The sequence below is a fragment of the Chlorocebus sabaeus genome, chromosome X, assembly GCF_047675955.1.
Source record: "Chlorocebus sabaeus isolate Y175 chromosome X, mChlSab1.0.hap1, whole genome shotgun sequence".
Lineage (NCBI taxonomy): Eukaryota > Metazoa > Chordata > Mammalia > Primates > Cercopithecidae > Chlorocebus > Chlorocebus sabaeus.
Genome location: NC_132933.1, coordinates 145,643,666 through 145,667,731, shown reverse-complemented (window position 1 = coordinate 145,667,731; position 24,066 = coordinate 145,643,666). Strand labels below are relative to the sequence as shown.

General features: G+C 41.9%; 1 protein-coding gene across 4 annotated transcripts in view; it reads left to right on the top strand.

Annotated features, from left to right (window-relative positions):
* STS (steroid sulfatase) overlaps positions 1–24,066 on the top strand; it is a 201,027-nt gene that overhangs the window by 155,297 nt on the left and 21,664 nt on the right. For all 4 annotated transcript variants that reach the window (XM_007990968.3, XM_037986311.2, XM_073013890.1 and 1 more), the window contains one exon: positions 17,377–17,536. In XM_007990968.3, coding sequence (XP_007989159.2) covers positions 17,377–17,536 — 160 coding nt within the window. The remainder of the gene's footprint in view (positions 1–17,376; positions 17,537–24,066) is intronic.

Genomic DNA, 24,066 nt, shown 5'->3' with positions numbered 1-24,066 from the left:
AAGGCCAAACATCCACACCGAGGTTTTACAGTGGGAGAAAGGAGGGTGTTTAATTTGCAGGGTTACAAGCAAGTAGAATGAGGCATCTCTCACTTAAGATTCCACTTCCCCAATGGTTTGCAAGCAAGGGTTTTTAAAGCCTGGGAGGCAGAAGCTACAGGCAAAGTCATAAGTCAGTACATGGAGATTATATGTTGCTTTGACCTAAAAAGGCAGGACATCCCAAAGGGGTGCCCGCAGGTCATAGGTGGCTTCAAAAATTCCCTGATTTGCAGTTGGTTTAGGAAGTGAAGCTTTGTCTGAAAATTTGGGGTCAGCAAAAACAAACATGATATCCGGCCTGTGGGCATGGCTTCCTCCAGGCCCCTTGGGAAGAAATTTGGAACAAAGAATGTCAGTCAGAGTTCAGTCCTCAGTTCCTCTTTACCTGGAGCCTAGATGCCAGCAGATGGCATTTTCCATTTTAAAGGGGTCCACTTTCTGAAAAACAACTATGGGACATATGTTAAAGTGTTATCTTTAGTTATTACAGGGAACCAAACATTTTATGGCTCTAACTTCCTTGTCTATTGTTTTACTCTATGATTACCTTCTTGCTTATCAGTTGCTCATTTACTTTTCAAAGCCTGCTAGGTGCCTGGAATTTTCTTTGAAGGAACTCAAGATTTTTCTTTATTGTCCTGCCTGGGAGAGTCCAGCAGGCCTCTAAGAGGGGTCCCTGCTCCATCGCATCGGTGTTTCAGTTTTATTTTCACAAGGCTATCACCTGTGTGGAGAGAGTTGTTTTTATTTCATTTTGTAGATGCCAGCGTCTCTAAAGACTGGAGTTCCAGGCTGCATTCCACGCTGTAGTTCATCCATCCATTCATTCTCTCTCTTAGTGCCTGTTCAGTTCCAAAATAGCTTAGCAGCTGCTGAGGAGGAGAAATGTACATAAATCACAATACCAGAAGTGGTTGGAGAGTAATAGTTACTTAAGAAAGTTACATATGCAAGGCTGTAGAGCCTCAGGGCAGGAAGAGGGGACCTCTGACTGACAATCCGAGGGAGGCTTCATGGGGCAGAGAAGGAGAGGCATCACGTTTTGCACAGATAGTTCACCAGGGTTCAGAGACAGAAGAGGTATAGGTCAGAAAGGGAGCCCCAAGGGTCTTGAATGATGGCTGGGAACCCCAGTTTTATCATACAACCCTGCAAGCATGTCAGGAGCTACTCCATGAATTTCTTTTTTTTTAAAGAAATGTATTTGATGTATTAGAAATGTTTTGCTTGCATGCTAGAAATACCATGAATGTGTAACACGATTAATGTCTCAGCCACCGCTCTATTGCAAAGTATTGTCCTTTTGTCAAACTTACTTGAAATCAAGTTCACAGTGAAACGTTGTTAAAATACAATGCCCTAAAAGGAAGATAGGGTTTCCTTCTAGTTATGGGAAGTAGGCTTCTTAGTGTCAAGACATCTTGTTCTCTAAAGCTGCAAACTCAAACACACACCTATGGTTTATGCAGACACAGAGAAATCATAGGATTTAACACCCTGTTTAAAATAGCATCTTTTTCTAAACAATCTGACTTCTACTGTCCATCAAAACCCTTCAATGGACTTTGCTATTTGAACTTTTTTTTTTTTTTTCCTTTTGAGAGAATCTTGCTCTGTCACCCAGGCTACGGTGCAGCAGAGCCATCTCAGTATTTGAACTTAATGATTCTCCTGTATTCCCAAGTCAAATCTGTTTCCCTAGTGAAATCTATAGGCTTCATCAATGACGGGGTAGATAAAGAAAATGTGTATATAGTCACCATGGAATACTATGAAGCCATAAAAAAGAATGAGATCATGTCTTTTGTAACTTGGATGGAGCTGGAGGCTATTATCCTTAGCAAACTAATAATGCAGGAACAGAAAACCAAATACCACGTGTTCTCACTTATAAGTGAGAGCTAAATGATGAGAACTTACGAACACATAAAAGGAAACAACAAAGACTGGGGTCTGTTTGAGCGGGGAGGGTGGGAGGAGGGAAAGGAGCAGAAAAGATCACTATTGGGTACTAGGCTAAATACCTGTGTGATTAAATAATTTGTACACCAACCCCCCATGACATGAGTTTACCTGTCTAATAAAGCAACCTTCACGTGAATCCCCAAATCTAAAATAAAAGTTAAACATAAATAAATAAATAAATAAATAAATAAATAAATAAAATATACCAGACTTCCTGTTTAAAAAAAAAAAAAATCTATGGGCTAATTTGATAGAATAGCTAGGATTAAATCATCCTTCCATTAAATTCAACAGGTTATTCCTTTTAATAAGAGGTACATTACATGTGTACCACAGTCTACATTTAAAAAACAATTATTTAATATTCCAGGGGTGAGGGAGTAATAACAGGACTGTTTCATTTTTTTAAGGAAATGACTTTGCAGTATGATTCTTCTGTTTAGATTTGGATATGGGTAAATTTTGTCTTTGTCAAAATGTTCTAGCCTAAAGGGAAATTGGGAAATAAGGGTAGGGTCAAATGTATACTTTGAGTATAATTCTGTTCAAAGTTTAGAAATCTTGGCAGTAAGTCCTTTATAGAGTAGTTGCTAAAATATTTCCCCCTGAGACTCTTCTAAAATAAATTTTCTTCTATTGTCCACATGCTTTGAATGATCGTGTCAACCTAATAAAACCAATTATCTAAGGAATAATTTATCTTCCCATTTAATAATTAAGAAATCATTGTCTCCATTAGAGCTTCCAGTTAATTTGACTGTGTTCCCATATCATGTGATTATGATTTTCACAGACAGCAAGATAAATAAGTAAACCACTGAACATCCCATAGCCTGTGACCCTTTGTAGCTGTTAAATGTAAAATTTTCTGTTCCTGAAAATGTTCACATTGCTTCTTTGGGACCTTAGGAGTAGAAAATATTGCTTGAAACTAATAGAGGATTTAAGATTTCTACACAATCCTTAACTCTTTCTAGGGAGTTTAGTTGATGGCTCTCAATTTATGTTCCTATACCCTGGACAGGCATTGGATCTATTTGGATCAGCCTGGTGGGTAAGTCTTGAGAAGAAACTTCATTCTGCACTTGCATCTGTGTCAAAGCAGTAGAACAGAAAGGAGTTCAAGCTGAGAGTCCTGAAAATTGCAGTTCTCTTATTGAAGGAGCGAGTGACCCCACCCCTAGCTTCACTTGTCTAAATCAGGGTTCTAAGCCTTTGAGCCTCTCTTTGCATACAGAGTTGCAAATGAATTCATGGAAGTTTCTTCTCAACCTTCACTGCAGCTGCTTCTCACCTGATCCACCTCTCAATGTTGGAGACCTCCAGGGCTCTGTCCTGGGCCCCCTTCCCTTTTTTATCTTCACACTTGTCCTACCTGATGTCATCCAAATCCAGGACCTCATATAACATCCAACTGCAGGGCATCCCACATACACTGCCAGGACCCTGCTGTGGAGGTCCACATTGCTATGTCCAGCTGCCCACTTGCCACATGACCTGGAAGCTCAGTAGGCATATCATCTCGGAAAGATGCAAGCTAGACGTCAAATGCAAGCTAGCCCAAGCCCACACATCCCCATATCTGCATGATCTTATTGAATGCTTTACCCAGTGACTGAACCTCAGTGCTACCATGTTTGCTGGTTGTGGGCTTGTTTTATTTTGCCTCTCTTTAACCCCTATGTATCCCATATTTTGGAATCACATCCTATTCACTTTGTTTTCTAAGTTTATCTGACATTGGTCCTCTTTTGTCAGTTGTATCAATTTTCCATCTTGTCCAGGCCACTGTGGTCTGCCCTATGGAATTCTCCAGTGTGCTTCTTGGTGGTCTCCCTAATTCTTTGTTCTCACATTCCATTCTCCACCCAGACACTGGAGTGAGATTTCATAAACATAATGCCAATGTACTATATTGAATTTCTAAGGACTGATGTAACCATTAGTACCACAAACTGGGTGGCTTAAAAGCAGCAGAAAGTTGTTTTCTCTCAGTTCTGGGGACCAGAAGTCTGAAAGCAAGGTGCCGGAAGTGCTGGGATCCCTACAAAACCTCTAGGGGAGATTCCTTTGTTGTTCTGCCATTAATTCTTAACCTTCCTTGACTTGTGGATGTATCAGTCCAATCTCTGCCTCCACCTTCACATGGTTTTTTTCCTTTCTTCAAACACTCTAGTATCAACCAGGCATGGTGGCTCATACTTGTAATCCCAGCACTTTGGGAGGCTGAGATGGGAGGATCACTTGAGCTCAGGAGGTCGAGGCTGCAGCGAGCTATGATTGCACCACTGCACTCCAGCCTGGGCAACAAACAAACAAACAGAACAAAAAACCACTCCAATATCTTCCCGTCCACTGAAAATACAATGTGAAGTCTGCACCCCAGCTGTACAGTTTTCTCATCCTCTCTTCCTGGCTTTTCCCGGGTCCCCCAATCCCTTCATCCTGTTCCCACCTTAGAGTCTTTGTGTTGGAAACTCATCCTTTCATCTCATCTTTGGATGAATTTTATCTTTCACTCATACATTGCCTTTGTAAGGTCTCCCTGGACCACCAAATCAAAAGTCCTTGTCTCCTCCCACTACTTTATTCTAATTGCTTGCATCTCTGATATCTTACCTGTTTATTATTTTATTTGCTCATAGTCCTTCTCCCATGGAAGCTGGGATCTGGGCTGCCTCATGCACCACTGTGTCCTAGTGCCTTGAATAACCATGGAGTAGGCATTCAGTAAGAACTTACTAAATGAATAGGGATATGGTTTGGCTGTGTTCCCATCAAAATCTCATCTTGAATTGTAGCTCCCATAATCCCCACATGTCTTGGGAGGCACCCAGTTGGAGGTAATTGAATCATGGGGGCGGGTCTTTCCTGTGCTGTTCTCGTGATAGTGAATAAGTCTCATGAGAACTGATGGTTTTATAAAGGGCAGTTCCCCTTCACATGCTCTCTTATCTGATGCCATGTAAGACGTGCCTTTGCTTCTCCCTCACCTCCCACCATGATTGTGAGGTCCCCTAGCCATGTGGAACTGTGAGTCCGTTAAAACTTTTTCTGTATAAATTACCTAGTCTCAGGTATTTCTTCATAGAAGTATGAAAATTGACTAATACAAATAGTGAACACTTCTCAGATTTTTCTTCCTTCTGTTTCCTTCTCTCCCTATTTCTTCCCTTTCTCCTAAAATATCATCCCTTACATGGGACCAGAATAACTTCCTTAAGATTTTCTTTTAGTTGAATTTAGAGTTTGCCTTTTCCTCATACTACAAGATTTCTTGTATTCTCAGAACAGAACAGTTAAACTCCAATGTCTGGCTTCATTTCCATCCCTCTCCTAAGTCAAGGTCACCCTGAAGGAGGCTCTTCCTCCCTCCCTTTTTCTCTGCCTACAGGCAAGTAATAAATGTCAATGGAATGGATAAATTAACTCTATAGATGGCTTCTGCAGAAGTGTGGGGGTGGGGGATCATATTTTCCAGAGTGTTCAAGAATATAGACTTTTTTTTCATGTGCAGAGAAATGCTTTTAAAATTCCCTGATGGCTGCATGGAAGGCACTGCTCTTCGGGCATTTTTTCCTTACGCTAAGGCCAAATTCCAAACACGCGGCCTGAGTCCATGTCACTTATGAGTTGCTTCTTACAGTCACTGATTTTGACATCTCTTTCCCTCATTCAATAATGCAGCTTTCAGAGAGCAATTGATACTTTTATTGTGAGAAAAAAATAGTAGCGACTGACTCTGGTCGCTTATTACAAGGTAGTTATGTTCAAATGATGTTGGCAAACATCGTCATTGGCTTCCCAAGAGTAGGCAAAGCTGCCCCTTCATGTTAGTGTCAGTATTTAGTCCTCCAGCATATATCCACAGCCTTTTCACCTTTGAAAGAAGATCACATTAGTCTTGTTTATATATTCATACATTTGGTTGAATTTGACTGACATGCATTTATATATTGATTCTATAGAACATACCAGGCACAGGGCTAGCTGATAGGGTATAAAGGCAAGAAATAAACGGCCTCTGACTGCTACTAATTTACATTCTACTAGAAGCTAGTAGCTTAAATTCTACTAAAAGACATAATACCTCTAAATTCTACTAGAATTCTACTGGTTTTTAGGATAGAGATATAAGAGACCGCTTCAGTGTAATATACTGGTAAGGGAACTGTTAAAGTATGGTAAAGGCAGTCAGCCCAACTTGGGAATTGAGAGAACCTTCCAGGAGGAAGTGACATTTTGCAGGTTGACGTTTTGCATTGTTGGCTAGGAGAGGACAGGTGGGAAGTACACAGTGGGCAGGTGTGAAATACTTATGGGGAGTGAAAACGCAGCTCAGTATTTCTAGGGATGAAAGTGTAGCAGGGTGCAGTGGCTCATACCTGTAATTTCATCACTTTGGGAGGCCAAAGCAGGAGGATCGCTTGAGCCCAGGAGTTCGAGACCAGTCTGGGCAGCATAGTTAGACCCCATCTCTAAAAAAAAAAAAAAATTAAAAATTAGTCAGATGTGATGGCATGTACTTGTAGTCCAGCTACTCCAGAGGCTGAGATGGGAGGATCAGTGGAGCCTGGGAGGTGGAGGCTGCAGTGAGACTTGATTGCACCACCGCACTCCAACCTGACTGACAAAGTGAGATTCTGTCTCAAAAAAAAGTGTGAGCAAGGTCTGACAGTGTCAGGTCATGGAGACTTGGTATCATGTCCAGGCATTGAGCTCTGCCTTGTGGGTTATCTGAGCTGGGAGCAGGGACCAGACAGATGGGTTAACATTAGCAAACACCCTGAAAATGGAAGGGGCATTTGGAATGATTGGGACTGTCCACTTCAACAGAGAATGCAACTGCTGGATCACCATCGTCTCAGGTATTGCCATAAGCAGAGTGATTTCATTGCATTGGCTTCAGTTGACAAAATGTATGACCTTAATACTACACAGTTAAATGTGGCAGAGCTTGCACATGTTGTTGAAAAAGTCACATGGACAGGCAGGAGATTGTGATCCCGTAATGGGAGGCTTGAATTTCTCACTTTTGAGATGGGCATGATTGAAGCTGTGTGGTTGAGCGTGCTCTGCAGGAGAGAAAGGTTGGGATTCTGGGACAGCAAAGAGGTGGGAAAGTGAGAAGGATGTGGCCATGGTGGGTAAACTGGGCTCTGTGAGGGCAGGGAGTGGGCATAGCTCATGCTTATGGGCTCATTTTCTTTGATGACATTCAGGGAGAGTTTCTCTTTTGATAGTCAAAGGTCAAGCTGTTTAGTATATGACTCTGGTGGAGAAAATTTTAGGAATGCAATGTATTAGGGAAATGAAGCATGTAGCAAAATAGAGACCAGAAAAGGTTAGAAATAGGAATTTGTAATCACATTCACCTGTAGGCTTCTGTTTTTTTCCCACAGCAATACTCTTCATTGATTAATTCATTATTTCATTTGTTACACAAAATATATTGAGTACCATCTATTTGGAAAGGATTACACTATTCAGTTGATTTAACAATGCATTGGACAGTTTGTTCTCAAATACTGTTGATCCTGTTGGAATGAGACATGCATAGAATTGGTTGTCATATGTCCCATAAACTTGAACTTGAAAAATACTGTGGAAATTGAAAGTAGGAAAATAATACCTGATCATAGAAGGCTTAATGAAATTGGAGAGGCTTGTTATCTAGGCTTTTAAGGAGCTTTGTAAATGATTTGGGTGTGGGGGCTGTATTAGTCAGGGTTCTCTAGAAGGACAGGACTAATAGGATAGATGTCTGTATGAAAGGGAGTTTATTAGAATTGACTCACACGATCACAAGGTGAAAACCCACAATGGGCTGTCTGCAAGCTGAGGAGCCAGGAAGCCAGTCTGAGTTCCAAAACCTCAAAATTAGGGAAGCTGATGATAGTGCAGCCTTCAGTCTGTGGTCGAAAGTCCGAGAGCCCCTGGCAAATCACTGGTGTAAGCCCAGGAATCCAAAAGCTGAAGAACTTGGAGTCTGATGTTTGAGGACAGGAAGCATCCAGCATGGGAGAAAGATGAAGGCTGGAAGACTCAGCCAGTCTAGTACTTCCACGTTCTTTTGCCTGCTTTATTCTAGCCACGTGGGCAGCTGATGAGATGATACCCACCCAGATCGAGGGTGGGTCTGCCTCTCCCAGCCCACTGACTCAAATGTTAATCTCTTTTGGCAACACCTTCACAGACACAGCCAGGAACAATACTTTACATCCTTCAATCCAATCAAGTTGACACTTAATATTAACCATCCCAGGGTCAAATCCTAGCAGAGCAACCATCAAGAGGGAGGAGCAGAACTTTCCAGAGAGCAGAGGATGAGCTGTTGACCAGGACATTTTCGTGGGACTCAGCTCAACCAAGGTGTGATGTTGGAAAGGTGAACCCCAGTCAGGACATGGCTTAGCTTCACATTCCAGAGTAAGATATATTTTTTAGTTTTTCATTCTTGCGGACAATATTAAGTAGGAGTTCAATTAAGTGACAAGAAAAATGTTAGTAGACGTTGCTGTGACACTTCCCCCCGATACTGATGGATTTAATATTATGGAGTAAGGTCCAAGTTGGTGTGCTCACCCCACCACCAAAAAATCAAAATTTAGTAAATTAGAACAGGACTGGCCTAGCTGTAGCATGTGGGCCTAATGCAAACCAGCCCTTGATTTTCTAAATAAAGTTTTATTGAAACCCAGCCATGCTCATTTGTGAATGTCTTATTCCTGGCTGCTTCTTAATTACAACAACAGAGTTGGCTCTTTAGAGAAAAAGTTTGCCAACCCTTGACTCAGATTCCTTAGTAGTTGGATGTATTGCTTGAGGAGTCATTCTTAATCATTTGAGCTGTGTCAATTAATTTTAAGGATATTCTTCAATTCTTGACCTGTTGTTTAACAACTGATATCACCAGGTTCCTTATTTTTGCCCTCGTAATAGGTGGGTAATACACTGGTGGAACCTGAAAAATATTGTTATATTTCCCATCTGCAATTCATGAGTTTTAGTCTTTGGCATGAATAAATCAAGGAGAGTGTAAAATGTAGCATCTTGTGTGAGAAAACATTTCACGTGAATTATCATCACACACTTCAACGGGGTTTGCCTCAATTCAGAGAATTAGTGTTATCTCGGATGGGAAGATTTGAGGAGAAAAATGAAAAACAGAATATTTCATAAAACTCTGCCCAGATCAAGCATAAGAATGACTAGCATATGCTCTTGCCATTAAAAGTGATTTGACCTGCTGTGTGGGAGCATTCAGAAGGACAAAAATAGAAGCCTGGTTTGCAAACAGCTGTTTCTAACAAGAGTCTTGGAGTAAATTGTAGAAGAATCCTTGCTACGCTTGCCTAGAGAGATTGAGTAACTCAGCCATCATCCTTCTGTGATGAGAACATCATCACGACATGCCATCAGGATGTTAAAAGTGTGAGTTGGACAATTACTCTACTAAATTTTAAACTTAGACCATGGCTTTTTCTCTGCTTATAAATTTTCAGAAAAAATAATTCATACTCCTTCACCTGTTTTTTTTTTTTTTTTTCTTTCCCCCATATCCCATTCTCCAACTTTCCTAAGTTAATTTCTCCTTCAAAACCCAAGTGAAAACCTATTGGTACAGGGCAGGTTTGCCCAGGTAAAAGACATTTCTTTTGATTTTTGTTGGTACTTAATCAAAGTTATCTGTGGGCATATCTTTTGTTTGTTTGTTTGTTTGTTTGTTTGTTTGTTTGTGGCAGGGTTTCACTTTGTTACCCAAGCTAGAGTGCAGTGGCATGATCACAGCTCACTACGGCCTCAACCTCCTAGGCTTACTCAATCTTCCTGCCTCATCCTCCCATGTAGCTGGGACTAGAGGCATGCACCACCATACCTGGCTAACTATTTTATTTCTTATTTTTTGTAGAGACTGGGTCTCACTATGTTGCCCAGACTGGTCTCAAACCCCGACCTCAAGTGATCCTCCTACCTTAGTCTCCCAAAGTGTTCGGATTACAGGTGTGAGCCACTGTGTCTGGCCTGTGGATATATCTGAGCTGTCTTTTGAGACTTTTAATTTCTGTAGGGCAAGGTCCCTGTTCACTGTGTTCTCTCTGGGATTCTGTTGGCATACAATCACAGTTCTCAGTGAGTATTATCTGAGCTATCTTTTGAGGCTGTGAGTTTCTGTAGAGCATAATCTCCATGGTATACCTTTGTGTCCCATTTAGGGATGTGAAAATCAGTAAAACCTAGCATTTGGCAGGACAGGTTCTAGAACTATACCTAGTACCATCAATTACTGGCTGTGTAACCTTTGCCAAAGTTTTCTTGGCTGTGAAATGGGTTACTTGCCTTGCAGAGTGATGGTGAGAATCAAGAGTTAATATTTAAGTCATGAGTTTGAATGGTTTGTGGTACATGTGAAACTCCATCATTAGTCCTGATCATAGCAAGTCATTGCTTATTAAATGTCTGCTGAATGAATGAAGCATCCCGTGTCCACCCTCTGAGTTCCTCTGAACTCTGCTCAATGATAATGTGAGTGGTGCCTGGGAGAGCAGATTTTGGTGCTTTTTCAGCCTGACAGACACATTTGGCGCATCTCATTTTCAACGCAATATCGCAGGAGGAAGGAGACTGAAAGCTACACCATCTGACAAACAAGGGCACTTGCTCATCAACACATGCCTGCAAATGTGTGATCATGCTTCCTCCAACATGTTTTTCCATAGGCAGTGTGTGCTCGGATGTGTTCATCATCTGTTAAAAAAATTTTAAAACATTTTTTTGCCATGACTGTTGTAAAATCTCTCCCTTTATAGCTTTAGAAAATTGCTCAAGATTATGTTTATGGATACATTTCTTTAGGACCTGAATATAGACTCAGAACTATTAATACAAGATGGGAATCTTGTGATGTTCCACATAGTGGGTTCAGAGCTTCCAACAGAGCGTTTCTCAAATGTGACAATTTGTTAACACTAGCTGCAGACGAAACCATGCCTGGTGCTACCATTCAGGTGGTCAGTAAGTGGCTAGATCTAGGGGCTACAGGCACATAGTCCCGTGCCTGCAGTAGAGGTGCTCTGTGCGTCTTACCTGAGCAGAGGTAAGCCGCTTCTTTGCACCCAGACAGAAGTGTTGCCACCAGGTGGCCATTTGTGGCTTGGAGCTCCTTTGGGGATCTGGAATCTCTGGCAGGCTGTGATATTTCCAGGGCCTCTGCAGGAGATTTGTTTTATTTTGTTTTGTTTTCAATGTGGTTATACATCAAGCCATGTTCTTATAAGATGTCTCTTCCATCACCTGGAGTTCCGGGATATTAGCAAATTCCTCAGAGGGGAATAGATCACTGGCACTTGGGTTGTAAAATACACAGACCTTGAATGTGCCTGTGGATTTTTGTGAAACTATGTGCTTGGTTTTCTGTTTTTTAAGACATGTCGTCTCTCTGTCACCCAGGCTGGAGTGCAGGGGCACAATCATAGCTCACTGCAGCTTCAAACTCCCAGGTTCAAGCAGTCCCCCCCACTCAGCCTCCTGAGTAGCTGGGACTACAGGTGTGTGCCACCATACCTGGCTAATTTTTTAAATTAATTTTTTGTTTTGTTTTGTTTTGTAGAGATGGCATCTCACCACGGTGCCGAGACTGGTCTTGAACTCCTGGTCTCAAGCAACCCACCTGCCTAGGCCTCTCAAAGTGCTGGAATTACAGGCATGAGCCCTTGCACCCAGCCACTATCTGCTGTTTAAGGGCCATGTTTTTCAGCCACTGTCTCACATGGCTCTACAGCCAGATGCACCCCTTGGCTTCCCCTGGTGAGCCCTAGTAAACCATCCTCGGACATTGCCTTTCACCTTAAAGATGATGCACAGATCAACTCCTGGGAGGGTATGAAATTTGCTCGGTGCCTCAATCCTTAATTCTACTGTTCAGATGTATCTTTCTGAGTTTCGACATAGGCTGTAGAAACTAAATGTGGTTTACAAATATGGTGTGATCCTCTTCTCTCAGGACATAGACAACTTAGCACCAGTGCTCTTGCTGCAAAGATAAAGTGATATCAGAGAACTGTTTAAATTCACAGGCTTTGGAGTCAGTCAGACAAACCTGGATTTGTATCTGTAACTCTACTGCTTACTAATTAAGTGACTGTCAGCACATAACTGAAGTTCTCTCAGCCTCAGATTGTACAACTATTTTATACATGTATATATATAAAATATGAAAATGTTATGAATGAGTTTAGATTGATTAGAATTACAAAGGTAGTACAGAGGTCTATTTTTCACCCCGCTATCTGCAATCTTACCATCCTACACAACTATGGTGTCTTTGTCAAAATTAACCTTCCCATGTTACCAGCTTTCCCATTAATGCCCTTTCTGTTTTAGAATCCAATACACAATGCCACGTTGCATCTAGAAGATTAACTTTGAGAGGGTGCTTTTTCCTGATTTTAATAGTTTGGTTTTTGTTCCCATTTATTTGTGCTGTTTTATTTAAAACAAGGGGGCAATATTTGTATATCTAAACCATTCATGAAACCAGCCCTTTTTTGTTCTATAACAATCACTTATTTTGTTGTTGTTAAATTTAAAGTGAAGATGATGTGAGTTTGATCGAGTAGCAGGATAAGCAGGTGAAAATTTTATGAGTTTGATGGAACAGAACGAAAACTAGACTGTAATTCACACGTTGAGATTCCTCCCAAAGCTCTGCTTTCAACTGCTTGAATGAACTACGGCAAAGTAGTTAAACTTCCCATTTGTTGGCTGTGATCTCTGTGAAGCAGGAATCACAGTATCTGTCAGAGAATTACCTTCAAGTGATGTTGAAAAGATAAAATAAGGGGAAGAGTTTTAACTTTCTTAGGAGGCCATCACAGAAACTACAAAGTATGATGTGAACTTCCATAGGAATCTCCCCTAAGTGACTGTGCATGTAGAATGTCTGAATGTCTGCAAAGGTCAGAGCCTGCTGAGGAGAGGAATTCAGTCTACAGTCTTCAGCTGTAAGAAATGAGCTTTTAACTATTCACAGTAGCAAAGACATGGAGTCAACTGAAATACCCATCAACAGTGGACTGGATAAAGAAAATGTGGAACATACACACCATGGAATACTATGCAGCCACAAAAAAGAATGAGATCCTGTCCTTTGCAGCAACATAGATGGAGCTGAAGGCCATTATCCTAAAGGAATTAATGCAGGGACCAAAAACCAAATTCTGCATGTTCTCACTTACAAGTGGGAGCTAAACATTGAGTACACATGGACACACAGAAGGGAACAACAGACACTGGGGCCTACTTGAGAGTAGAGGGTGGGAGGAGGGAGAGGACTGAAAAACTACATATCAGGTACTATGCTGGTTACCTGGGTAATGAAATAATCTGCACACCAAACTCCCAAGACATGCAGATTACCTATATGACAAACCTGCATATGTACCCCTGAACCTAAAATAAATAAGAATAAATACATAAACAAATACATAGATAAATAATGTGACATCTGAAAAACACACAAAACACACTAGTGCAGAATGCAATAAAAGGAGGCATTCCTGTAAAGGTTAAAAAAAAAAAAAAAAAGACAGAGAGATGAGCTTTTAACAATGGAGATTTGTTTCAGGACCCCTGAAACCTCTGTCTCTAGTAACTTGCTTCCTAAGTGGCATTTATTTCCAGTGTGACTCACACATGATATTCCTGAGAGGAATGAGCATTTTTTCATTGGCTTCATTCTCACTTAACTGTCTATTTAATGCTTCACACCAATTGTTTAAAACAGCCTCTTTTTTGAGTAGCTGAACTTCAACTCCACTCCCTTTGCCCCCAGCCTAACTTCCTGGTGGCTACTTCAGTACCACTTAGCTCTGTGCTGTCTTTGTCATAAAGGGTGTGGAAGCAGTGTTTATTCCCCCAGCCATGGGTCACCTGCCCAGCTGGAGTGACTTCAGGCCTGTCCTGTCTAAGCCCTATACTGGAGCGCTTGGTCTCCATCCCTCAACAGGAGGTGTTGGTCATATAGGGGCCACAGGAAAACTGCCCCTTTGCCCTCTGAAGGTTTGCTAAAAATCTGCTGACAAAGGCAACTGAGAAAAGGCACACAAATTTATTAACACGCATGGAGCCTTACAAAATAGATCTCAAAGAAATGGCTAGAGGGTTGATGCTTTTATACTGTCTTGAGGTTACAGAAAGAATGGGGCCTTGCCTGGTGGCCACACAGGTTAAGAGAGGGGAGAAGAGGACGCCTGGCTAGCAGAGGTGGTCTTGTTATGCAGATGAAACCTCCTGTGTAGCAGTCCCCAGAGAGAAGAGATGGTGAATGTTTCTTGCAGAACTTTAAAGGTGTGAGTCTCTCAGTTCATCTTTCCTAGATCAGACAAGGGAGGCCTTCAGAGAAAGCCTGGCTGCCTCAATGCAGATTTTCTCTCTCTCTCCTTTTTTTTTTTTCTGAGACAGATTCTCACTCTGTCATCCAGGCTGGAGTGCAGTGGCGAGATCTTGGCTCACTGCAACCTCCACCTCCCGGGTTCAAGCAATTCTCATGCCTCATCCTCCCAAGTAGCTGGGATTACAGGTGCCTGCCACCACGCCTGGCTAACTTTTGTATTTTTAGTAGAGACATGCTTTCACCATGTTGGCCAGGCTGGTCTTGAACTCCTGACCTCAGATGATCCACCCATCTCAGCCTCCTAAAGTGCTGGGATTACAGGTATGAGCCACCACGCCCAACCAGATTTTCTCTACAGATTCAAATCTCCCCCACAAAAGACAGTTTTGCAGGGCTGCTTCTGTTTGTAGACCCTCTGAACATCCACCTCAAAATATGTTAAAGAAGCGTATTTTGGGGTGAAATGTTTTGGTTCCTTCAATGACCATCTTCTGAGATTATCTGCTGACATTCTGATCCACTCTGAACTCAGTCTTTCTGCCTCTGCCAGTACCCTTTCAATGCTGTATTTAATTATATTCTAATTGCCTCATAGGCACAAAGCCTGTTTCCTCAACTCTCCTGGTAAGAGCCATCCTGGTAATAAAATAATAACAATGATGATAATAGCCATTTTTTGTGCCCTTCCTCTCTTGCAGGCACTGAGCTTGGCAGTTGGGATAATCATTCCGTATAATACTCGCATGGAAATGTTGTGGGAATGTGAGACTCAGATAGCTGAAGCTGTTTTTTCAAATGCAAAGGGCTGGTGTATCTGTTTCCTATGTCTGCTGTAATCATTTACCACAAATTTAGTGGTTCAAAACAACATGATTTTTTTTAAATTTTAGATTCAGCGGGTACGTGTGCAAGTGTGTTACATGGGTATATGGCATTATGCTGAGGTTTGGGGTTCTAATGATCCTGTCATCCAAGTAGTGAACATAGTACCTGATAGTTTTGCACTCCTTGGCCTCCTCCCGCTCTCCTGCCAGTAGATCCCAGTGTCTATTGTTGCCATCTTTATGTTTATGAGTACTGAATGTTAACTCCCACTTATAAGGAAGAACATGCAGTGTTTGATTTTCTGTTCCTGCATTAATTCACTTAGGATGATGGCCTCTAGCTATACCATGTTGCTACAAAGGACAATATTTTGTTCTTTTTTATGGCTGTGTAGTATTCCACGATGTATATGTGCCACATTTTCTTTATCCAATCCCTGTTGATGGGCACCTGGATTAATTCCACGTCTGCTATTGTGAATAGTGCAGCAATGAACATACAGGTACAGGTATCTTTTTGGTAGAATGATTTATTTTCCTTTGGGAATAACCATGAATTAAATGGGTCCTCAGGGTGTTGGCAGGGCTGTTTCTTGCTGAAGGCTCTAGGGGAGAATCTTATTCCTTGCCTTATCCAACTTCTAGCGCCTGCCTGCATTCCTGGGCTTGGGGTACCCTTCTCTGCCTTCAAAGTCAACAGCGTAGCATCTACCAGCCTCTCTCTGTGATTATACCCCTCCACTTCTCTGACTCCCTCTTTCCCTTGAAAGGACCCTGTCTACAAAAAGAGTCAGACTCTGTAAAACGTTTGAAGATATTTATTCTGGGCCAAGTAGACACAGGCCCGGGAGATCCTGCGAACATGTACCCAAGCTGTTCTGGCTACAGCTTGATTTATACATTTTAGGGAGACATAAGGCATCAGTCAATACATGTAAGATGTACATTGTTCAGTCTGGAGTCAGAGTCGGGGGGTTGGGGGTGAGGAGGCTTCAGGTCATAGGTGGACTCAAAGAATTTCTGATTGGCAGTTGGTTGAAAGAGTTGATTTAAAGACCTGCAGTCGATAGAAGGGAGTGTCTGGGTTAAAATAAGGGGGTTGTGGAGGCCAAGGTTCTTATGATGCAGATGAAGCCTCCAGGTAGCAGGCTTTAGAGAGAATACATTGTACATGTTTCTTATCAGACTTTAAAAGATACCAGACTCTTGGTCAGTTCAGTTCTCTCCCAGATCAGGGAAAAGACCCCGAAAGAGAAGGGGATTGTCTTGTAGGTTTTCCTCACAAGAGACAGCTGTGTGGGGTTATTTTGAAATGTCAAAGAAATATATTTTGGGTATATAAACTACTTCGATTTCTATCAGGGCCTGCTGTCTGTCGTGTTGGTATCTTATTGCTACAAAGAGTCTGTTTTGTCCGCCTTAAGGTCTCTGTTTTAATGTTAATGCTGGTCAGTTGTACCTGAATTCCAAAGGAAGGAGGGCAAAATGAGGCATGTTCAATCCCGTCTTTCCATCATGGCCTGAACTAGTGTTTCAGGTAAAACCTTTGGAATGCCCTTTGCTGAGAGGAGGGGTCCATTCTGTTAGTCGAGGTGCTTAGGATTTTGTTTTTTGTTTACGACCCTATGATTACATTGGATCCACTCAGACAATGCAGGGTAATCTCCTCATCTCAAAATCCTTAGTCACACGTTTAGAGTCCCTTTTGCCATATAAGGCAAAATACCCATTTCCCCAGGCTCCAGGCTCCAGGAATTTTGATGCGGACACTTGGGGGCACCATTATTTTGCCTACCACAGCTGGTGTCAAGTAGAAATGGAACTTGAATTCCCTGACTCCAGAGTCATTGATTTGAATCTTTGGTGACTCAAACCTTTCTTGCATTGAGTCCCTCTGATTACAAAGTTTTTGTTCAAGATGCCATACAGTGCTGACCATGTCACGCATGGTGGTGACTGTGTCATATATATTCCTTTTTTCAATACAACATATACAACATATACTATATTGCTCATGGAATACTCATGGATGGAATCTATGTAATTAGAGCAGTTGGTTATTCTACACTGAGCACGAAAGAGTCCATTGAAGTGAGCATTGAAAGCGTTGAAATCTCCCTGTTGCCTCTTACCTCTTTTTTGATCTTTCAGGAGGAAAAGCAAACAACTGGGAAGGAGGTATCCGGGTTCCAGGCATCCTTCGTTGGCCCAGGGTGATACAAGCTGGCCAGAAGATTGATGAGCCCACTAGCAACATGGACATATTTCCTACAGTAGCCAAGCTGGCTGGAGCACCCTTGCCTGAGGACAGGTACTCTGATGCCAGGGTGGTTGGTATTGTCGAGCTCTGATTTCACAGCCCAATATGCTCCAGTTTGCCTGCATAATGGTGTGGGGACCAAGGCCTTTGGCCCCCTGGAGTTTTCCTGAAAATCACAGGTTTGAGGCAGGTCAATTAGTAGGATAAAAGGCATATAAATTTACTTAACGTGTACAAAGGAGGCTTCCAAAGGAAGACCCAAAGATGCAGGGGAAATTGTTCACTTTTATGCTGTGGTTCAACAAAGTATGGGCAGTGTGTAGAAGGAGAATTGGAGGGAAAAGTCTGACCTCATGCTAACGGACTGAGTGGGGAAACCCAGCCAGGCCTGTCTATCTAGATGCGTCTTGGCCTCTCTGAGCAGTGTTCCTTCCTTCTGGGCATGGGACAGGGCCCTCTCCAGAACAGGGGTCTCATGACCTACAGTCAAACAAGGTAGGTCAGAGGATTTCTTTATGGGCAGTTTTTCCACAGAAAGGCAGGGGGAAAGTTGGAGTCATACTTTTAGTTTTGATGATGGTTTTGGGGATCAGGGGTTTTGGTTCTTATGGGGAAGAGGGATTCTAGTTTCTCTGGCACCTTGGGGTAGAGTGGGACTGAGAGTCAGGAGGGCAGGAGAAGGTCAGAGGAAAACTTCTGCCCTGAGGCCGCTGCTGAGGCCCTCTATTTGGAGTGTCACACTGCCTCCAGCTGGACTTGTTATCTCTGTCCAGTCTGGGGCTTTACTGGTGGGTTTGCCAATGTAAAAACCCCTCTGCCAATCTCTATCCAGAGGGAAATAAACTCAGAGGCACTGAAGGTTTTTAGTGACCAGGAAGGTGGATGGGTGGTGTTTAATTCAGCCTTGGTCTTTCAGCATTGTGCTGATGCTATTGTTCTCGTCTGTTCACCCCTCCATTGCTTGCCATTGTGCAGCTGGGCCACAACCTCTTTGACCTCCGACATTGGGATCCCACACCTTTTCCTTTGTCCACACTCAGCAGCCCTTTGCTGTAACAGTGAGAAATGCAGCCAGTTCCCCAGCTAACACCCCATTTCCCAGCACGTCTTCACTGAGAAGTTCTAAATGAAATGTCTTTCTCTTAAATTTAAATACGACTTCATATGACATTGCCAGTGGTTTCTTCCTAAGTGTTATTACCAATCTGAAGAGTTTTAAGTGAAGCACACTGATTAATTGTTTTCATTAGTTTGGTGACAGACCAGGCTGATGTCACGAAGGCGGCTGCAAATCTTGTTTAAATTCAGCTGCAATGAGAAGGAAGAGGAAAGGCGAAAGGAAAGACAAAAACAACCGCACTGCCAAAGCAAGTCCAGAGATAGGTTTCCTCCCCCTCCTACTGTATTCGACCTTATTTCCTTACTGGTTTCAACTCTGCTTTAGATATACACTCTTCCTCAACACACACAGATACACACCAATGAGAAATGCAGCTTTGACAGTTCAGCTATTCTCAAACTTTGAGGTCTCAAAACCCCTTTTCATTTCTTCTATGATTGAGGACCCCAATGATCTTTTGGTTATGTGGGTTGTGTCAAGAGATGCTTGTTATATTAGTAATAAAAAATGAAATTTTTTAAGACATCAAGGTATTCCAAGCTCACATTCCATTGGCTGATACATCGATGATGTCATCATTCACCCTGTGGCCACTAGGAATGTTCACTGTACACTCCTAAAAGAGTGATAGTGAGAAAGATAAAGAGTGCCTTCCTGTTGTAAAAATAACATTGGCCTCACAGACCTCCTGAAAGGGTCCCAGAGAGTCTCTGAATCACGCTTTGAGACTAGCGGGTGCTATGGCTAAGAGTGGAGATTCTAGACCTGCACTGGTTGAATCCATATTCTTCTTCTTTTTTTTTTTTTTTTTTTGAGGTAGGGGTTTCACTCTGTCACCCAGGCTGGAGTACAGTGGCACCATCTCAGCTCACTGCACCCTGCTACTCCCAAGCTCAAGTGATCCTCCCACCCCAGCCTCCTGAGTAGCTGGGACCACAAGCATGTGCCCCCACGCCCAGTTAAGTTTTTGTATTTTTGATAGAGATGGGGTTTCACCATGTTGCCAAAGCTGGTCTTGAACTCTTGAGCTCAAGAAATCCTCCTGTGTCAACCTCCCAAAGTGCTGGGATTACAGGCTTGAGCCACTCAGCTTGAGTCTGAGGCCAACAGGGGAATTGTAAGATCTCCTACTCCAGTCAAACTATTCTTTTTTTCCACTCTAGTGATGGAAAACATGGCAGCAGTGTCTTACAGAAAGTTTTTCCTGTATAAAGCCAAAGATCCCATTCTCTATTTCACCTCCTCATTGGCTGTAGTTCTTACCTTTGGAATAAAGCTTAATACTTCCTTGAGTAGCTAGAACAGAATGTTCAGTCAATCTCCTTTATTAAATTTGTCTCTCATGACCCATAATGTTAAAACCATCACTGCTCTTCACTTTCGTAATATCTTGGAATGGCTTTCTACCCAGTGGGGGAAAAGCAAGGTAAGGAAAATGTTCAGAGGCAAAGAGGAAGATTCATAAAGGGAAATCTTACTGCTTCTACCTTCTAGCTGCTCTAGACTGAGGCTGATGGAGGTCAATCTGTGTTTCTTATATGTGCTTAATGAAGAAGGTAACAGCGTCCCTCTTAGAAGACCCAAGTATTTTGTGTGTGGGTTTCTGTCATCAATAGAACCAACTCTCAATAATGAAGATTCCACTCTGTTTCTGATTCCTTTCATGGACCTTGGAGGTGCTTGTTGACCTCATTGTTTTGTTTTGTTTTGTTTTGTTTTGTTTTGTTTTTTGATACAGAGTCTTGCTCATTTGCCCAGGCTGGAGTGCAGTAGTGCAATCTCGGCTCACTGCAACCTCCACCTCCACCTCCCAGGCTCAAGCGATTCTCCTGCCTTAGCCTCCGGAGTAGCTGGGACTACAAGCATGCGCCACCATGCTTGGCTAATTTTTTACATTGTTAATAGAGAGCGGGTTTCACTATGTTGGCCAGGCTGGTCTCAAACTCCTGACCTCAGGTGATCCACCTGCCTCAGCCTCTCAAAGTGCTGGGACTACAGGTGCGTACCACTACGCCCAGCTAATTTTTGTATTTTTAGTAGAGACAGGGTTTTACCATGTTGGCCAGGCTGGTCTTGAACTTCTGACCTCAGGTAATCCACCCACCTTGGCCTCCCAGAGTGCTGGGATTACAGGCATGAGCCACAGCACCTGGCCAGTTGACCTGGTTTTAAATCGCATATGTTACTTCTGTGTTGAGGTCCTAGCTTCTGGTACTAGTCCAGCTGTAAAATGCCTTCATCATCCTAGAGACAGCACAGGTTAGAAAACAGAAATGTGCTTCCAAGTGCCTCATGGGAATAGAATTATCACACAGTACCTTATTTAAAGCATATTGCCAACCAGGTCCAGTAATATTCTTATGTATTTGTCCAGAAGACTTTGAATATCTAAAGTAGTGTTTTCCCCCAGGGGTCACTTATCAATGCCTGGAGACATTTTTTATTGTCTTGGCTCAGGGTGCTACTGGCTCAGATGTGCCACCAAGCATCCTGCAATGCACAGCACAGACCCCTACTATGATGAATTATCTTACTCATTATGTCAGTAGTGCTGACGTTGAGAAATCCTACCCTGAAATTTATTATTGCTCTTTATGGAAAATGTTGTTATAATGGAAAATCCCATCAAAACTTTTCAATGAAAGCATCTAGACAATACCCTCACATCGATATCCATCTATAAATGTGATACACAGATGTCTGCCTTTTAGAAAATAGCCTTAACTCCTTCCTGCTCAGAGTGGTGCAAATAAGCTTTCTCAGCTTCCTGCTAGAGAGATATTAAATTTGCACTTCTCAGGAGAAGAAACTCATTCAGAAGGTTGGGCCCAAGCTGTTTGATGGGCACTTAACAAAGTGCCTTTGCTTCTTTCTGCATTTTGTCTGAAGAAGATAATTTCTGTTCAGCAGACCTCTATTCTTCAAGCACTGTCCTGTAATTCTCAGGAAGCATTTTGGATCTAGTGGGAGTCCTTCCTGGCCAATCAAAGCATGGTGGCAGATCAGAAGCCCTTGGATCCAAGGTTTCTACTTAAGCCAAAAGAAAGGTAGTCCAGAGGAACACAGGAAAGATTTTTTTTGTTGTTGTTGTTTTGTTTTTGTTTTGCAGCATCTTAACATTGCAGTGAGAATAGTTCTCTAATTCAACTCTATGCTGTGCTTACGTGAGGTTTCTCTCTGGCAGTGAATTTTTCTTTCATACGCATGTTAGTAATTCATTTTCGTTCAGTGGCATGACTTATCAGAAGAACTTTCAGTGTCCATCACCCTGGGCGTATTCAGAAAAATTATTTCCCTCCAGGTCTCCAAATAAGCTGATTTTGGAAATAAATGGAGGACAACCTTTTGTGCTACAAAAGGCAGCAACAGGGGCTTACATAAAAGAAGAATCTAATACCTAAGTGTTTTAATTCATTAACATGAAAATTGTTTCTTTGAGTCTCATCTTTGCAAGCAGATACAATATTGCCATAGTATGAGTATGACCATGCCCCTTCCTAACATGATATTAACATCAGTAATGGAGAATGACAACAAGCCATAGTTGGTTACACCTTTTGGAAAACTCAACATTTTAACCATAGACCCTTCAGCTGGGACACAAGGAAACAGATTGCTGGCAACCTCAAGAATCAAATGTTAGAGGTGAAATATTTAGAGCTTCTGGTCCATAATTAAAATAAAAATTGACTTCATTTTTTAAAGTTTCAAAAACAAATTAATGCTTTAATGCTCAACACTCTTTTGTCTAATGGAGACAAGGAATGGATTTAGCTGACTTCTCCCAGTAACTTATAGCCGAGCCACTAGAGAAGACCTTTTCAACAGAGTAAAACAGATGAAAAAGTCAGTGAGCTATATCAGGTTCACATCAGTTTTGCAAAATTAAAGGTGACTCTTTTCATGGGAAGAATCCCAAGTTTGTGTGTGTAACCACTTATACTGATCTTGCTTTCTGTTCAACTATGGCAGAGGGTTTAATGTTTACAAATGGAAACATATTTTTCTAAATTGTGAAAATAACTTTCTGAATACTTAAGATTCCCTTTAGTTTATTACAGATATATGTACTTCCTCCTAAAAATGTTTCCTTAACTATGATTGTCTACATTGAAATTGTTGCCATTTGTATATCAAATAAGCTGCTCACCAACATTGTGCCCCAAATAAGCTTCTCTATTAGTATCTAAGACCTTACCTTCTGTATCACCCCAAATCTTTTCTTTCTCTTATGATCCTTCAGTTCTTCCAGAGTTGGCTAGGCAATGGGCGGGTGGGAGGGACATTCCATGTGGAGGTATGAGGATGTTGAAAGCCTCAGAGCTGAAAGAGAGCACAGCACATTCTTGGAGGAATGACGTCAATAGGGTTCAGGGAAGATTTCCAGAACATGCCCTTTTTAATTATGTAAAAATTGTCTGTATGGTATTTAACTTGATCTGAAATTTTGGCGCAAGGATGCCTTGCTAACAACCTGTTAATAGCGCTCCCATCATTGTCAGTCAGGAACTCAAGGAGCATAACTTCACCTTCCAAATTAAAAACACTCCCAAACACTCCCTTTTCCACCAAGAGCCATGAGGGCACTAGGACAGAAAACACATCCAGTTTTTTTAGCATTGGCTGTTATGCAAACATACTACAAAAACTTGAATTAGTTTGCAAGAAAAAGCCCGTTAGACTGTTTCCGGAGAAAACAGCAATGCTTTGGGTCACTTTGAAAGTGGGTTGGCCCATCTCCCCCAGAACATGACATTCTAAAAGCATTTTTGTACTAGCAGCATTGATGGAAATGTGCTGTTCTCTGGGTTATTGCCATGGTTAACTGCGAATCCCACAAGTGGTTTAAAACAATCCCAAATATTTCGATAGCTTAGACACCACTTAAAAGTTTAGCTCAACAGAGTCACTTTCCATTTTTCATGGCAGAAATGAGGCTTCCTTTGACAGGCCATATTTCTGCAGCACTGTTAAATGGTGGCTTTCCATAGCAGCATGATTTATGGCCTGCCTCTAGGAAGGACCACGTTAGGTATAGGATATTAAAAAAAAAAAAAAAGTCTGTCTCCACATTGGAAGAAAAATAAGTTTTCAGAATGAACTTTGTGCCCCTCCTTTAAAAAAAATCTCAAATATTTCATTTTTAAGTAACAAAAAATAATTATGAGACTTGGAGTCTTATTTTGTTTTAGTTAAATCCCCCTTTCCTGTAATCGTGATCAATTTCAGTTATCAAATACTGATCTTGGCCAAGACCAGAGGAGAGCTTGAAGCCAGAAGTTCAAGGCCAGTCTGGGCAACATAGCAAGACTTCATCTCTCAAAAAAAACAAAACAAAACAAAACAAAACAACAATGAAAAATAACTGAGCATGGTGATATGTACCTGTAGTCCCATGTACTTGGGAGGATGAGGCAGGAGGATCGCTTGAACCAGGAGGTCAAGGCTGCAATGAGCTATG